The sequence below is a fragment of the Helianthus annuus genome, chromosome 7 (genome assembly GCF_002127325.2).
Source record: "Helianthus annuus cultivar XRQ/B chromosome 7, HanXRQr2.0-SUNRISE, whole genome shotgun sequence".
Lineage (NCBI taxonomy): Eukaryota > Viridiplantae > Streptophyta > Magnoliopsida > Asterales > Asteraceae > Helianthus > Helianthus annuus.
Window position 1 is genome coordinate 86,327,282 of NC_035439.2, and position 18,006 is coordinate 86,345,287.

General features: G+C 38.8%; 2 protein-coding genes across 2 annotated transcripts; both read right to left on the reverse strand.

Annotated features, from left to right (window-relative positions):
* Positions 1 to 345: 345 nt before the first annotated feature.
* On the reverse strand, positions 346 to 1,996 carry LOC110896564 (retrovirus-related Pol polyprotein from transposon RE1). Its single transcript, XM_022143835.2, has 2 exons — positions 863 to 1,996; positions 346 to 572 (listed from the first exon to the last, which is right to left on the reverse strand). Exons 1-2 carry the CDS (start codon positions 1,911 to 1,913, stop codon positions 538 to 540), a joined length of 1,086 nt encoding a protein of 361 aa, XP_021999527.1. The 5' UTR covers positions 1,914 to 1,996; the 3' UTR covers positions 346 to 537.
* Positions 1,997 to 16,439: 14,443 nt separating this feature from the next.
* On the reverse strand, positions 16,440 to 17,459 carry LOC110892681 (F-box/LRR-repeat protein 25). Its single transcript, XM_022139831.1, has 2 exons — positions 17,451 to 17,459; positions 16,440 to 17,360 (listed from the first exon to the last, which is right to left on the reverse strand). Exons 1-2 carry the CDS (start codon positions 17,457 to 17,459, stop codon positions 16,440 to 16,442), a joined length of 930 nt encoding a protein of 309 aa, XP_021995523.1.
* Between the last annotated feature and the right edge of the window lie 547 nt (positions 17,460 to 18,006).

Genomic DNA, 18,006 nt, shown 5'->3' on the forward strand with positions numbered 1-18,006 from the left:
TGCTGAGGGGTATGGGGACAAGTAGTTTCCAATAAAATCCCATTCTTTTCATAGAAGGACATCATCGAGTTAGATGTAAACTCTCCACCGTTGTCACTTCTAACCCTTTTAATTTGTTTTTTAAATTGAACTTCAACAAATTTGTGAAAGTTTATCAAACATTGACTTGCATCACTTTTGTGCTTTATTAGAAAAATCCACACGGCCCTGCTATAATCATCGACTATGGTGAGAAAATAACTTGCCCGTGTGTATGATGGAATTCGATACCCTCCCCAAATGTCACAATGAATGAGTTCAAAGCAGTCATTGGTCTTAATAAAACTACTAGGAAAAGGTGTTCGGGTGTGTTTTGCCTTAGCACAAGAATCGCAAAAAACATCACAAAGTTTATTTGAATTATTTTTCAAAAAGTCAATGTTCGAGAGTTTCTCTTTTGATGTGTGTCCCAATCTTTTATGCCATACATTTGTGGTAGTCACCATGGCCTTTCTTCCTTCTTCCGACATGTTTAAAAGATACAACCCCCCTTGGCATCTACCCGATCCAATCAAGTCCCTCGAACGTAGCCCCTGCATCACAAAGAAATCAGGAAAAAAGGTTATGGCACATTGAAGATCTTTGCTTAATCGGCTGACCGAAAGGAGGTTATATTTAAATTCTGGAACATAAAGAGCTCCTTTTAGTTTGACTCCCCCTGGAAGAGTGAGGTCACCCCTTCCTTCAACAGGAATGGCATTCCCATCTGGTATGACGACCGGGGCTTCGTTCGATACTCCTTTCTTATTTTCAAGGAAACCAAGAAGCCGAGTTATGTACTCGGTGCAACCTGAGTCAACAATAAAAAAATTTTCCCTGTTACCTGCCATGTTTGCCTCCGGCTTGATTTCGGCATTCTTACCCGAACCTGAAAAGAACTTCACAAACTCCTGGTACTGCTCTTCACTTAATCCGGGTATGGGGCTGGTTCCCATCTCTACACAGGCAGCCTTTGGTTTCACCTTGTTGTCTTTCTTCCCGGGCCACCAATCCGGGTAGCCAACTAGCTTGAAACATCCTTCCTTTTTATGACCGTTTCTTCCACAAAATGTGCACTGGTCGCTTTGCTTGCTTTCCTTTCCAGCAGTCTTTTCTTTTGAATCGCCGGAACCATTTTCACGTTTTTGAAAGGCCTTGAACGCAGCGGGTTCTGTTGTGACTTGGTTCACGTTCGAAATCATTCGGTGTCTTTCGTCTTCTGCCACCATGTGGTAGGCAATTCCGAGAGTAGGCAGCGGCGTCGTGGCAAGGATTTGAGTTTTTATAACATTGAAATCAGTATCTAGGCCCATTAGGAACTCATAGAGCCTTTCTTTTTCAATGTGTTCGGTGATTTTCTTGCCCAGTTCACAGGTACATTTGTTGCAAGAACAACACGGAAATGAAAAAATGGATTGGGACTCATCCCACAACGCCCTGAGACGTGTATAATAGATGGATACGCTGCTGCCATCTTGACGAGTACCAGCAATTTTTTGTTTTAATTCGTAAGCCCTCGGTGCGCTTTCCTTCCCAAATCTTTCTCGCAAATCCGTCCAAATCTCTGAGGCTGTGGTTGCGTATTTTACGCTGTCACGGATTCCCTTTTCCATGGCGGCGGTCAGCCAACCCTTCACCATCGCATCGCACCTCATCCAAGGCTTGTAATCGAGCGACGTGGTTTCTGGCTTCTTCAGGGTTCCATCAACAAAGTCGATTTTGTTCTTTGCAAAGAGGAAATTCGACATCTCTCGTGCCCAATCGGTGTAGTTCCCATCGGTAAGAACTTCGTTGACGTGTAGTTGTTTCGGAAAATCGGAAGGATGCAGGTAATACGGTGATGAAAAATCGTTCGTATTACCAGACCCTGTTTTGGGATCTTCTTTATCACCCATGGCAGGAAGCAATTAGGTTGAGAGGATTAAACCTCGCTCTGATACCATCTTAGATTTGATAGAACAAAAAAGCTTTTGTTTATTTCTTTATTTCTGTGCTTGATTACAAAGCAAAAGAGAGACCAAATAAATAGACAAGCAACCGACTAAACAAAAATGGAAATGAGAAATACTGGGGCCGTGAATGAAGGAGACAATAAAGGAGCTAATTAATCTAAAATGAAATAAAATAACGTCCAATACCCTGGGCGTTTTCTTTTTTCAAAAAAAAAAAAAAACCTCCGGAGCGTTCTTTTTTCCACGCCTTTTGTTCAAATTCTTTGGCCAATGACCTGTAGTCTTCTTTTTGTTTGGCCAATATCATTTTTTGATGGTTTTTTTATTTAATTTTATCACACCCCTTTTAACATAATGCCCCACAATGACCACATCCTCACTACACCCATTTTAGAAAAACGCCCCATAATGCCCCACTGTTGAATAGACTGCAACATGGCACAGAACACCCAAGAATAGGGGCATTATTTGTGTCTTTCACTGCACATTTGAGAGTTGTTGGTTACGTGAAGGGTGAGTTGGAAGAGAGTGGTGATGAAAAATTTTAAGTTCAAGATAGAAAAGTAGTTATTAAATTTTCATCCAAAATCAAATCAAAATCAAATGAAACGAAAAACAAAACAAATATATCAAATCAAATGAAACGAAAAAACAATACAGGTAGAAGATCAAATTCTGACAACCTAAATCTGAGTTTAAATCCCTAAATATAAACTAAAATTTTGTTTTTTGTTGTGACTCGAAAAGTAAATGTTTCTTATTACTTAGGGTATGTTTGGCATGGAGCTTTTAGAAGCTTTTAGGAGCTTCTAGCTTTAAGCTTTTAAGAAAAAGCTTTTACTCAATAAAAAGTCTTGTTTGGTTGTAAGAGCTTTAAGCTTTTAGGTTAGGAGCTTGAAGCTTTTGGTTGAACGCTACTAGTAGTAGCGTTTAGAAGGAGCTACAAGCTTTTAGGGAAAAATGACTTTTTTAACCTCTAAAAATAGGAAACTTTTTAATGCACCAACTTTCTAAATTTTTAGTTATGTCCATTTTGGTCATTTTATACATTTTATTAAAAGCTTCAGCTACTCTACCAAACACCAAATATATCTAAAAAGCTACAGCTACTAGCTACCAGCTACAGCTATCAGCTTCCAGCCACCAGCTACCAGCTTACAGCTTCCAGCTACCAGCCACCAGCTACTTTTGCCAAACATACCCTTAATAGTTCGACGAAGTGTGAAATGTGTTCAGTTTTTTAGCTTAGCCATGCCACCAGTTAAATGCGTACACATGAGGTGATTCTTTTTGAAATTCTTGAATCAATAAAAGATGACATGGTGTTGATGAAGTTAACGCTACTTTTGTATGTTCATAGAAATAGGGATCTGCAGAACTTAATCATCATAGAAAAAAAGGAAGATACAATATGGTGTGTTTTAGTTTAATTTTTTTGGTGTTTTAATCAAAACGACGTAGTTTAGAGGGTTTTGCATCTAAGCTTAGATGTGTAACAGCCTCATATTCACTTTCCCCATATACAAAATAAACAAACAAAAAAATGCACACTTAAAAGCGTGAAAAAAAATGAAAAATCTCTAAACTTTTTAAGTGAAGAAATTCTTACATTATGACATGCTAATCCTCACGCTATTTATGCCCACATTACTTTTTATGGATTTACATGGGTTGAGAATTGGGTTATGCAACAGGAACATTTTAGCTATCTCCTATACAGGATCTCCTACATTTCTTGATTTGGTTTCTTGCAATGGGTAAATGATAGTTTGATATTTTTTACTTCTGTTTCAAGCGACTTATAGTTTTTTTTTTTTTTGAACGGCCAACTTATAGTTTAACTACTGTCACATTATCTTTAACGCTAGTTGGTCACACTTAGAGCTGGTGAATAGGATGAAAAGAAACTACCTTAATGTGATTAGTGTAAGCAAAATGTCCCTTATATAAGACCGTCCGTAGTGGGGCGTTTTTTTTTTTAATTTTTCAAAAATAACGCTCAAAAACGCCCCGGTAGCCGTTACACCCGGCGTTACCGGGCGTTATTTTCGAAAAAAAAATCACCTTGGCGTTTAATTAAAACACTTAAAATTTATGGGGGGGGGGGGGGCGAGATTTGTACCGTTGACAAACGGTCATATTTTTTTTTTTTTTAATTTAAAATATTACCCACTATATGTATATCAACCCACATTCTCACATTTTTTATAAAAGAGTAAATTACAAAGTTCGTCCTTTATGTATGTCATTTATTACAAAGTATGTCCTTTATCTTTAATAAGCTCAGAAAACATACTTAATGTTTGAAAAACCATTCAGGTTATGTCCTTTACCCTAAACCTAGTTTATTTTCCCAGTTAAGTCAGGTCACATGAGAAGCACATGAGGGCATTAATGTAATTCTATAATTAAACATGTATAAAAATAAATTAAATCCACTAAACTGGTTTTCTTTCTTTCACTTAACTCTCTCTTTCTCTCCCTCTCTCTAACCTTAAAACCAGAAAACCCTAAATCCACTGTTTGTTCCCTCGTTGTCGTACAGACCATTATCACCTCTAATCCGTTGTCTGTTAAATCCAGGGGATAAACACTCCAGGTGGTGGAGGTAGCCATATGGAAGATCGGAAACCGGTTGAGAATATGAAATAGAAGGTGGGGATGCGGAACAGTTCTGCTGGAAACAGAAACAGATCTGCTGCAAACCATCAACAGATCTGCGGCAAACAATAGAAGGTGCGGTGGTGAAGGTGTTGACGGTGCTAGAGGTGCGGTGGTTAGGTTTGTGCAGCGGTGGTGGGGGTTTTGCAAAAGAGTGCAGGTGCAGTGGTGGAGGTGTTAACGGTGGTGGAGGTTCAGTGGTGATGATGGAGGTAAGGTGGTGGAGGTGCGGTGGTGATAGTGGAGATGGGGATGTGGTGGCAGGTGGGTGTTGGTAGCGGCAACGAACCAGCAAGTGGGGTGTGGTAGCGGCAACGAACCAGCAAGCTGATTATTCTCAGCTGAAAACATGTCCGGAGCAGAGTAAGTCCCTCAATTTCAACCGGAATCTTGTCGGAAAACTGGTTTGGAACAGAGGTTTTGAGTGAGATGAGTAAGCTCCTCAATAAGCTTGGTGATTTGATTGCCGGAAAACTGGTATGAAACTTGCCAGAAAATTGGTTTGACAATGGTGGGTGTTTGGGTTCCATGAGTGGAGAATTTGTGGGTTTTGAAGGGAGTTTTTAAAGGAGATTAAGGTTTGTTGGTTTGTCTGTGAGTGTGGTGCTATGTGGGTGAAGAGAGAGGAGACAGATCGGTGGTGGTGGTGGTGGTGGCAGGTGAAGTGGTGGTGATGGCAAATCGGTGGTGGTGGCAGGTGGGTTTTGGTGGTGGACGAATTGGGGATTAGGGTTAGCTATGTGCAGGTGATTGAAAGATGGACAAGATGATGGTGGGGTTTAGGGTTTTTATAACAGGGCACAGTAATTGGTAGGTAGAATGACATTAATGCCCTCGTGTGCTTCTCACATGACCTGACTTAACTGAGAAAATAAACTAGGTTTAGGGTAAAGGACATAACCTGAATGGTTTTTCAAACATTAAGTATGTTTTCTAAGCTTATTAAAGATAAAGGACATACTTTGTAATAAATGACATACATAAAGGACGAACTTTGTAATTTACTCTTTATAAAAAACCCACTTTCTCTCCTACTTTCTCTCCCACTTTCTTCTAATTTTTATAAAAAAAAACCCCACTTCATCCTATTATTTATACAATCATGCATCCATACCGACCCCCTTTTGGTGTCCCCGCAAGACCCACGAACCCGAACACAACCCAACCGCAAAACCAGTATAACCTTCAAGACATGGACCCGAGCTTTTTAACGTACGCGGCTTACTTGAGTGGCATCCCTCCGTTTGTGCCTCCCACTTTCGGCTATGGTCAAGCCGGCGGGTCTCAACCGTCACAACCCGAATCCGAACCCGATGTCGATCTCGTGCCGGAGACGCAACCCGAACCGGTGCAAGATAAATCGAAACGCGGCTATAGGTCGCATAAGAAGAAGGAAAAAGACGAACCTCGGCGTACAAAAAATATCATTAAATGGACGAAGGAAGAGGAATTCACGTTGACTCGGGCGTGGCTCGACATTTCGGAGGACGAAGAAACCGGTAACTATTTTATATATATATATATATATATATATATATATATTATTTTACTTATTTTGTTGCTTTATTTTTTAACATACAACTTATATTTTTTTTTTAAATTGTAGCAAACTTTCAAACGGGCCCCTTTTTTGGGATAGGGTTCGTGCATTCCAAGAAGTTTACCAACGTAACTACGATACTCGTCCGAGCGGTGAAAGTGACGTCGGGGTTTTAACGAGGACTTTGGAGGAGTTCGAGCGGACGAAATGCCCTTTCACGTACTATAAGTGTCACACCCCAACCGATGGCGGAAACATCGGAGTGAGACGAAGAAAGATTGCTCATCACACATAACGCTATTTGTGACAGTATTTAATAAATCGATTTCATTTCATAAAGTAGATTGTCAACATTACAAAAAAAATTCAAATACAACAAGTTCAAAGAAGTATATAATAACATAAGCAAAATTGATAGAACGATTAAACCTAAACGTCTATATGTGTATCTAGGCATCAACGCTACTTCATTTCATAGCATCATCATCCTCAGCCTGTAACATGTTTAAAATAAAGTTCAATGCAAAAGCAAAGGCGAGTATACAAGTTTAAGCATAAGTATAAGTATAAGTATAAGTATAAGTATAAAAGTTTAAAACGAATCCACATGGCAACTTAGTCTATACGAGATCAACCTAGCGTGGCATGCAATATTTCTAGCCAACCTTTGTTTACGCAAGAAAGTTTAATTAATTCAACATGACCCAAGTTTAAGGGGGGCGGTGCGTTACTCCTATAGCGCTATACATGTCGAAGGGAGGCTCGTGAGAGCTAATGACTAAAACATATCACATAAGTATGGTCCACGTAAGCATCAAGTATCATAACATAGTATTCATGTATAAGGATTGTTTTGTGCATTGCATAAAGAATAAGTTTAAGTGTAGTTTAATAGTAAAACATGTTACACCCCAAAAAGTGGTAAACATAAAAAGGGGGTTGCGAGTATACTCACAAATTTGCATATGCTTTCCGATTATCCAATGTGAAGAAGTTGATGGGGTTAGAAAGTTGAATGTGTAGGGTTAAAGTTCTAGTATGCTTAGAGTCGAGATTCGGTATTTAAAACAACATAAAAGTAAGATATGAGAATAGCATGTGAAAATAATCATCTTCAACACTTAACCCTTGTATGACACTTGGTAACCACAAGGGTTATGATAATGTTTTCATGAGTTGAACACCCATAAGAATCACAACAAGGTTTAGGTCTTAGGTGATGTTCTACTACTTTAACATATAAACACAAGTTCAACATCAAAGGTTCGAATGAGTGTATATATATACTTAGGTTAGGTACTACATATTATTTAGTCCAATAATTCAAGTAGGAGGTAGAAGATTAGGATCTTCATTTAGGCACCTCGTATTATCATAGATGTCATGTATGGGGTAGGAAGGACATGCTTCCATTTAGGAACCCCTTGAATGTTCACCACTACAACCAAGGAGGGTCACGAACTAGGATTTGCACAATAACATAAACAACCTAACTATAGAGAAATCATCAAATCATGTGAGGATTGTATGTAGAACAACCCAAGTCGTTCCATAATCACTCATGTATCAAAGGCTATGTTTGACATGATTTGTGGGTTGAAACCCTAAACAAAACACCAAGTTTATGAGGTTTAATCCTCTGATTTTAAATGTCTCAACCTTGTTTTTAAGCTTAACCAACCATGGGATAAGTTGTAAGCATTAGGACATAGGTATGAGATGTGTTGAACATAAGTTACATAGGTTTAAACAAGTTTTTGATGAACATAAAAACAAACAGAAAGTTTATGGACGATTTCGGGGCATTTCCAGGTCTGATTTCTCCAAGGAGAAGTCTAGGAATCGAACCCCATGATTATCCAAGTAAGTAGGAAAAAGAATCAAGTGATTTCGTTAAGAAATGAGTGAGTTATTCTCATTTTCGTGAAGGGGTGTCAATCTGCTCGAACCCTTGCTTTCAGCTACGGTTTGGAGGATGTTTTGAGAGTTTTTAGTGTTGCAAAAGTGGTAGGGAGGCTGGTTATAAGTGGTATTTATAGGGGGAAGGATTAGGGTTTCAATGGGTTGGGCTTTGGAAGTGTTTAGAAGGGGTTACACCTTGAAACTAGCCGACAAAGCCCAACTATATGGGGCTGAATTTTGCTGAATTGGGGCTGCCATATTTCTTTATTTTTTTATTTTTTTAAAACATTATAATGAGTAATTTTGTTAATTAAGTTGTATAATAATATGCAACAATGTTTCCCCTAACTTGTAACAATGTGAAATATGAAATAAAACATGATTTAACTAGGTAAAAAGTGTAATGTACAAGTATGTAACATGTTTGTAAGTGACAAGTATATGTCACATACTAGATGATTAACCGTTGTATAAATAAGCATATTATTAGGGGTTTTTAGGTATCAACAATTTAAGGACGAGCATCGACATGCATCGTGAATAAGTATCGTATAAGTATGAATTACAAATAAGGATTCGATGTACAATGAATTCGAACGTATGAACATGTATGAATATGTAGATGGTGAATTTAAAGAAATACGAATTTTATTTATGATCCAAGTCTCGGATTTTACAACGAAAAGACGACTACAATAATACAAGATTTCCAAAAATAGCATTACAAGGCGAGCTTTCTAATTATGGAAAGTATGAAAAAGCAGGGCGTTACAGTCTCCCCTCCTTTAGGAAATTTCGTCCCGAAATTTATTTAAGAGGTAGATTTAAAGAGTTTTGGTAACAGTTCGAGACTTGAGATTTTGAAACGTTTTGAAAAGTACGAGATTTTGGGAAGATAAAGATAAGTTTGTAAAATGATTTGTCGAGCCGAAATGGGTTTGAGGCATAAGCAGGGGTAAACAGGTATAGGTAAAACGATTTGTAATGGCTAATAATTAGAAAGTTCTAAGGGTAATAAGATAAGTTAGGATTTGAATGCTTAAACGAGCTTGATTGTGAACGAGGTTCGTATGAAAGGAAGGAAATAGGAGCATGGGGCGAACAATTGACACTAAATGAACGCAAGTATACGAATGATATGGGCATTAGATAGATGAAAGTAGCATGTTAAGTATGAAGTCTCGTCATGGATAATCGGACATAATGTGTTTATGAGTTGCTTAAAGATTGTATTAGGTCCAAGAGGTCTGTAAAACACTGAATTTCCCATGGCACGTTTTACGAAATTTTGGTAACATGGTGAAAACACTTATATATAGGAAGTACCAGCGGCGTATCCACCATGTTTTGACCATGTTACGTCCGTTTCGTCTTCGGTGTCATGTTACGTTCCGTGTATTACCATACGCAGTAGCACACTCTATGGTTCTCATACGCCTATCACTATAATCCCGTGTGCACCCGTGATTATTTTGATCGTCGCATGATCCGCATAGCTTCTACTAGTTGTGTATGCATCGGGGTATACATAAAAAAGTTTAGAATGTGTACGTACAAGAATATAGTATATAAGCAAGTCCATGTTTAAGTATGTGTGGGACCCACGCAAGCGAATCCCTCAGGTTACGCTCGCGTATAGGTACGAATGTATGAATCATGAGTAAGGATGAAAGTATGAGCATAAGTTTAAGTATGAATACGCATGTATGTATGAGCATAAACATAAAATGTGTAAGTAGTATGTGTACAAGCAGAAGCGTAAAACGTATAAGTAGTATGTGTATGAGTACAAGCATAAAACGTATGAACATAGGTGTAGGTATGAAAAATAAATATTGCGTATATGGTGTACGTTGAGGCATCGCAGATTAGAAAGGCTAAGTATGTAGATACGAACGATATAAATGGTGTTATTGCGAGATATCGACTAAAACGTGTATGACGATGTGCATGTATAGTTGTTCCAATAAAACGTTGAGTTTATCGAATCAAAATTAGATTGAGCCTGGTTTGAAAGGTAGAATATAGTTTGTATATGTAAAGGAACATAAAGTACTCGTTGGTTATGCATAACGTATTTTGTAACAAATAGAAATGCTAATTTTGTTTAAAAGGGTTTACGTAATCCGAAAAATGGTCGGTCCCTATGAAGTCTTCTTGCCCACGTGTTTTGTAAATTGGTGTAGGAAAAGGGTTTTCGTTAAAAAGTAAGTTCGTTTCATCAAAGAAGAAATTATGAATTTAGGAGGTTCTTGTGAAAACTAGGATCCTTAGAAGAGAAATTTAGCAAAAGGACTTAGTGATTAAAAAAATTAACAAATGATTTGTTGATGTTGAAAAGGGTATTTGGTAAAACAATCATATAACTTCTATAAGATCTTATAAGTATTTGAGAAAGGTTGGTTGGATTTTGATTAAAAGTAGAAGGTGAGCATGTTTTAGTGATTAAGTCGAATATGAAGTTCATGGGCAAGAGTTTCATTGAGCCGATTAAATTGATAGGTAGCATTTCGTAAGGTTTTGAAGTTCGAGCAATAAAACGTTTTAAGACATGATTATGAATTTCGCGTATATGAGTTGAGTGAAAATAGATTGTAGAATAAGAAGTACGTTTGATAAAACAATGCATTTTGAAATCGGTATGAGTGGGTATTTTGAATAATGATAAACAATTTGGGTATAAAATATGATCGAGTTTGCATAATAAGATATTTTGAAGAGACGTTTTGGTAACGATCACCTAGGTAAGGGAATCACCCCTAACTCGTTGGTGATGTCGTTTTTTTTTAAGAAAAAGGGGAGTGGAGTTAGTCGTCAAGGTAAGGAAATCACTCCAATCTTAATGATATGTCTCCACTCGTCGTTACAAGGAATATGAAATTATATTATATGAAATCATGCATATGTATAAATGTATGGAAAAGGTTCAATATGTTGTGTGCATGAAAAGAGAATATCGAAAGTATACTCGAGTTTGAAAGATTGCATCGTATAAAATAAATATTAGGAACACATGTTGATCAAAATTTGGATGGTTCCAAAACGGAACTTTGACTAACCAAAGTGGTCGAAAAGTCTTTTGAATTTGAGGAGCATGCTTTGGCCTAATAGGTAAAATACTCTCGCCGACAAGTCGGTTAACGGTATTTACCCTTCCGGTTACTACATGTCCCAAATCAATCGAAATTTCGAGACTTGGCGGGATTTATAAAAAAAAATACCAAGGAGTGGAACTAGTCGACAAGGTGCGGGTTTCACCCCTAACTTGACGATTTCGTATCCTAAGTGTGGTTGGTACTCGTCGGGTCAAAATTTAATTTCGACATGTTGACGAGGGTCCACTAGAATTTGAAATTTGAGTTTTACCATTAAGATGTGGATTTCACTCCTAGCTTAATGGCGATATCTCGTGTAAAAAAGAATATGTAGATTGAGAGTCGTTCACCAAATTGTGGGTTTCACGCCTATTTTGGTGAATTCGTCTCGAGTGTGCAATATGTATGTTGTCGGATTTAGAATAGTCGAGTAAAACGCGTGAGGAAAAGTGTATATTAAAGATTAAACAAACAAGTATAACATGTCAAGAATATCACAATAAAAGTGAAATGATGAAACGAATATTAATGCATAAAAAGTATGTCAAGAACACACATAAAGGATAAGACGATGAAACAGGTATTAACACATAATAAAAATAAGTATAGCATGTTAAGTGTTAACGCATAAGTGACACATATGCTTACAAGATCAAGAGAATAAATAAAAGCAAATAAGATAGCATGCAAGTAGTTTTTAGTAAAACGTACGAATAAGGCTCTAGAACTATAGACTAGGTTAAAGCATTCCTACTTTTCCTAATTCCCTATAGTTATGGCTCTGATACCAATCTGTCACACCCCAACCGATGGCGGAAACATCGGAGTGAGACGAAGAAAGATTGCTCATCACACATAACGCTATTTGTGACAGTATTTAATAAATCGATTTCATTTCATAAAGTAGATTGTCAACATTACAAAAAAAATTCAAATACAACAAGTTTAAAGAAGCATATAACAACTTCCACCAACTCGCACATGTCAGGCAAATCTCACCAACTTCCACCAACTCGCACGTGCGGTTTACAACATTTGCAAAAAGCTACAAATGAAGATAACCCTCATGTACGCGGCATGCGGTTTTTTATGGTTCCCCAAAACCATAATCTAAACCGCATGTCGTTTTTTACATCCCCTCAAAAAATAGAAGAAAAATATATTTACATTATGTAAAGGGGATAAATCAATATCCGCATGAACCCATGAGCACACGTGGAATATGCGGAGATGACACACACGAGCTCGTACAGGTGTGTCAGATACTCAGAAACAGCGTTGTTTTTTGAACTGCGAAAACCGCTTCCCAGTAACAATAAAACCGCATCACCTTGAAGTTATTCAAGCTTCAAATCCCTCGCATCCGATTCACAACCACAGAGGGTACGCAAACATCTTCTCGTTAGGGAAAAGGATAAGTTTGATGGGCAACCGCACATCAGCAACCCTGACTCCTGATCCTTCAAGAACCACATCAACGAGATTTCCTCTTTTAAAGCGAGTCTTCTACTGCAAACCGCAGACACTCATGAGTAGTTGCGGCGAATCGCACCTATGCGAACGGTAGCTACGAAAGAGCCACAACTAAGCAATCACGCGGTTAAGCAAAGCTACTTCCAGAAAAACTGCTTTCCAGCTAAGTGTGAAGGAAAGTGGCTATAGAACGAATGCGAACGAGTTTCACCCAGATTCCTAAGTATCTAAGGTGATCTCCTTGAGCAACAAGCCAAGCAACAGTGGTAACAAGTCTGCTTATGACTCTGTTTGCCCACCTATGCGCTGCATAGAATAAACAATGGTGGGCAGAACCATGCCTATGACCATGTTTATTTGACCATTATCTAGATTCACAGTGTTCGACCAAACACGGCGAACAATGACGCAAGTACCCCACATTGTTCGATCAAACATGACCAACAATGCAAAGGAACGAGGTAGCCGCAAAGGGCGTGCGGTTACTTGAGAGCTAACTGGAAGAACATGAACATCCCACAAAAAAGGGATCATCGTTGCATGTCCAGTTGATAAACATAAAGCGAGAGCAAGGTACTTACAACATTGCATCAGCTACCGCAGAGGTTACAACTAGAGTTGCGAGCGCGAACATATTCCGTCACCGTCTCAAAGGTTGGCTCGAACCCTGCGAACATGTTCAGTCATGATCTCAGAGGTTGGTTCGACACACCAACAGGTGGAACTAACCCTGATGACATCAGAAAAAGGTAGACCATGCTACCGGATCAAAGTCCTCGGCTGAGAATTCCGCATCAGACGGAACTTGCTCACCGGTACGGAAGAGACGTCACACGACTCTACCAGATCCCCAGCTTGATTTTCTAGAAGCAGGAGCCATCTACATGGCCTAGAATCTTCTCCAAACTACGAACTACCTTCTAGACATCATAGTTCAGTACTCCTCCCACATGCAACTTGCATGAGAAAGCAACACTAGACTGGGGGGACTTGAAGGGGTTGGTCCCAGATCTCGCGTCAGCACGACCGTGAGTGACCATTACCCTTATCAAAAACCCCCACCAGCATGAACTTATCTGTGTCTGTGCGGGCACGCGCGAACACAGCTGTCGAATCCAATCTGTCAAGTGATGGGAAAATGAAGATAGGCATGAGCGATGCGGCCTGGCACCGCATCCTATGAATATCTCCTTACCTTGTGTATGAAAACTGGTGTACGCAGAGAGATGCGGCCGAGCACCGCATCCTATGAACACTTTAGTCATGACAAGGAATCTGGACAACAACAACAGTCACCATAAGCGGCGATGCGGCCTAGCACCGCATCCCACAGTCTTTGCCAGAGTGGGAACGCGGAAATAACAGTGGTTACCGCAGGTAGCGATACGGCGCAGCACTGCATCCTGTCCACGAGGCAAGTGGGACTGACACTACATTGCAAGTCAATGACAGTCGTCCGTCAGCCCATACGTAAGCAACAGACTGACACCGCAGTAGAACGTGGCTTCATCTCCACAGCCAACAAGCCTGACACACCTGCAGAAGGGCAACGCGTCGTCAGTCTGTCAACTCAGCCATCCTCCTTCACTCCTCGGCTATAAATACCCATCCCAAACCAGGTTTGAGGTATCTTTTGACAACTCTCTCACAACTACTACTATCACACACTTTGCTTCCCAAGCAAATTACTGATTCTCACGCCGGACAGTGGTAACAAGGAGCACCCCCACCCCTTTCTCCTTGTTACGAGTCACGGTGTGTTTTCCTTGTGCAGGAGACAGCCCAGCTGACGGTCCAGCCACCGATCCTCGGAAAGAAAGGATTAACCCTACTTGACGAGACCAGTGAATTAACCTCCCTTGGTTAAACACTGTTTCATCAGATATTGTGCTTGCAATTGAGACTGGGAATGCAGAAAGCATAATCGATGTTTTCCTTATACCAGTTCAAAGGGGCCCCACATTTGTAGTTTGCTTAGAGCCTCAAAAACCGTTTACCGGCCCTGCGTAGTGGTCATGTGATTGGGCGTGAAGTGGCAAAGATCACGCCCCGTACACCGGCCCTCGGGACGTGATTCGATCAAAATTGGTGTTGGCGTGATTGTGAAAACATCGGTGGAGGGGCTGGTGGAGGGGCTTGATCTTGAAGGAGGAGCTTAGTGCCAGATGTCACATAATACCCAAAAGAGGGACTTGATCTTCAAGCCTCACTACACAAGATCTTAGATCACCCATAGCTGGGTGTTTTGGGCGTTTTCCCCAAATAAAAAAAACGCCCCCACGCCCCTAGACCGCCCCCTAGGCATTTTTTTTTTCAAAAAATAAAAACCTCCGGAGCGTTCTATTAACCACGCCTTTTTGTTCAATTCTTTGGCCAATGACCTGTATTCTTCTTTTTGTCTGGCCAATATCATTTTTGATGGTTTTCAAAAACCAAAATATAATTTCAAAAACTGGTTAAAGGAAAGACAATAAAGGCTCAAATTTGGGACACAACAAGGCAAAAAAAGTATTTAGTGGTAACATGTAGCATATAATGTTGAGAAAGCATTTTAAACCTAACAGAGATATAAAATATAATTTGCAAGAAAGCAATGGCTGCACAAGAAGCTAATTATTAGATATGACTGCTATAATTATCATATTAGTCATTTGAAACTTTTATTTTTCTAATTGACCCATTTAAACTGTTACCCAACCAACTTGCGTGTTTTGCCGGGCCAAGCAAAAACCATAAAATAAGACCTGGAGCTATGTAATCTGAACAATCAGTAATGAAGCAAAAGCTCTCAAAGTAAATAGTCATGATTCAAAGCATCACTACATATTAAATATCAAAAAGTAGAATTTATCAGTTTTCACTAATAACTTCCCTACCTTAGTCTTGACTGATAAGACTTCTAAATTAGCTCATTAAAAAGGTGTACCTTCTTCCTTTATGAAGCTAATTGTTTTTCCTTCACGAGGTGACGCCATTGACAACGACTTCAAGTCCATCAAGTGCTTTTGGGCTTCGGAAGAGGAAGGCGACACGATCTGAATTTTGGTATGGCCTTGATCTTCTTGTTCAAGCAGTTTCTTGTATGTAAACTGCAGAAAAATAACAAATAGAAAAAAGATAATAACACTACATAATTGTGGTATATAAACAGGATCTAAACAACGTTGAAGTGCAATAAAGAATACTGAATAAGTCATCAAATAATAAGTCTCACCTTGACAACATCACTTTGTTCTTCAAAAGGAACAGATGATCTTAAAGTTAGAGAACGAGGACGGCAACACCAAAGTACAGCATTTACAAAAGCAACATGAGCTGATGATTCTTCACTGGTGTCTAGTTTTAGCTCAACATGCTCCAGTTCATAAGGTGGCAATTCAATCACCTTTAGCTTCTCTAACTTTGTGAAGGTCTGCAAGACAATCGGAGAGAGTATACACTTTGTTGAGACATTAATTTATATGATTGTTCACAACAAGGTAATGATTTATCAAAGACACTAACCTGACTATGTAAAGCATCAATATACAAGTTCAAAACTTTGAACCCATTTTGCTTGTCCAAAAGTCGCCTTAACTTCTGGAACCAAAGTCCGGATGTATAACGATTGGGATAACATTGCATAGATGCTTTCAAATGGGTTGAATGCATTGCCATAGGCCAGGTAGAATAAGAACCACAAGGGTAAGAAAAGAAAACTAAATTGGGTGTACTGAACTCAATGTCTTCGAAATCACACATTGAATCTAACATGAATGTCCTTAAGGAAGGGCTTGACAACTTGAGGGTGTTGCAATTTTAATGAATAGCCAAATACAAATTTTCAACGAAGGGGAAACTGGATACAAAGTCAGTAAAACTCAAGTTTGGTGAAAGATACCCAAAGTAAGACACTGTTGTTAGGTTTTTGCATAAAGCCAAGTTCATTTGTGGTGCCCCTATATCATCGTCATCTTCTATCCTAAGACTAGATAGATTTGGAGCTTCGATATCTATTCTCTCAAGTGGAGTGTCATATGTAATTCTAAGTTCTTGAAGATGTTGATGGCCATAAACACAAACTTTTTTAAAACCACTACAAATGCCAATATCGAGTACTTGTAGAAGAGGACAACTAGTGGCGAGATACGTGATCACTTCATCATTTAAGGGGACCAATGTAAGTTCCAACTGGATCAAAGATTTAAAGTTGATAGCATCAAGCATAAATGAAGAAGGCAAGTCACAGCCAAGTATGGTCAAAGATTCTAATACGGAAACAGATAAGAGTATGTTAGGCAAACGGTACTTTGGAAAATCTAATGATGAGTAGGTAAAACTTATCACCAACTCTCTGACGCCATTCTTAAGAACTAATTCAAGGCATCTGTTAACAACATCTAACTCTGCAGGCTCCTGGATTTCTGTATAGAGCAATAACTTGTGTGCAGTGAGATTATGATGGCAAAATCTAGAGGTGGTATACTCAACATACTTGAAAAAACTTTCTCGAGTGCTAAAACAATCGATATTGAAATCTAAACAGGGGAAAGAGGCGGTTAGATTAAACCAGGACTTGGACAATACACTCATTCGAACAAGCTCTGCAGGAGTTTTCTTAAGAAAGGAGAGTATGTGATGGACAATAGATTCAGGAAGGTGTGAAATCCGATCCATCTCTCCAATTCCAGTAGCAGCTAGGGTTTCCAACAAAAACTGAAAGAACAAGTATAAAATTCTCTGAATATAGAGACAATGATAATGAAACTATAATTCATAACAGTGTGGTGCTCTATGTGGCATTTTATCAAACATGTGGTGTGCAAAGACCAAACTCATTATCGAAGCATACATTAAATCTCGATATAAACATAATTTTAGCTTAACTAACGATGCTGTAAACAATATCCACATGAAAAGGAAACGAAATTGAAAGAATTATACAAACCGTGAATGATAATCATCCAGAACAAAGATCAAATTGACATTGTGGGGAGATTAGAGTACTCACCTTTATCGCTTTGCAGGAGATGATCGATCTCTCTTAAACAGAAACCTTTTTTCACTTGGAGAATATAATGTCGTATTTATATATACTTTTTAATTTAATATTTTTTAATTATTATAAACATATTATGTTATCAATACCAAAAATAGATTAGCTTTCTTCCCAAGTTTTGTACTCTTATATAGGATTGTTCATTTTTATCTAAAACCCGAAACCCGACCCGAATTCAAAGCCACCGGAAACCGAATTAGCGAATACCTAAAAAACCCGAACCCGACCAACCCGAACTTTAAATGGTTCGGTTATCGGGTCACTTTTCCAGGCCAAAAACCCGAACTACCCGACCCGAAAAACCCGAAAAAAAAACCCCGAACATTT

Excerpts from the sequence above, each read along its gene's own strand:
- LOC110896564 (XM_022143835.2), bottom strand. The coding sequence starts at position 1,913 with ATGGGTGATAAAGAAGATCCCAAAACAGGGTCTGGTAATACGAACGAT. Across the intron at positions 573-862 it reads GCCGGAGGCAAACATGGCAG|GGGCTACGTTCGAGGGACTT; the intron begins GTAACAGGGAAA and ends TTTGTGATGCAG.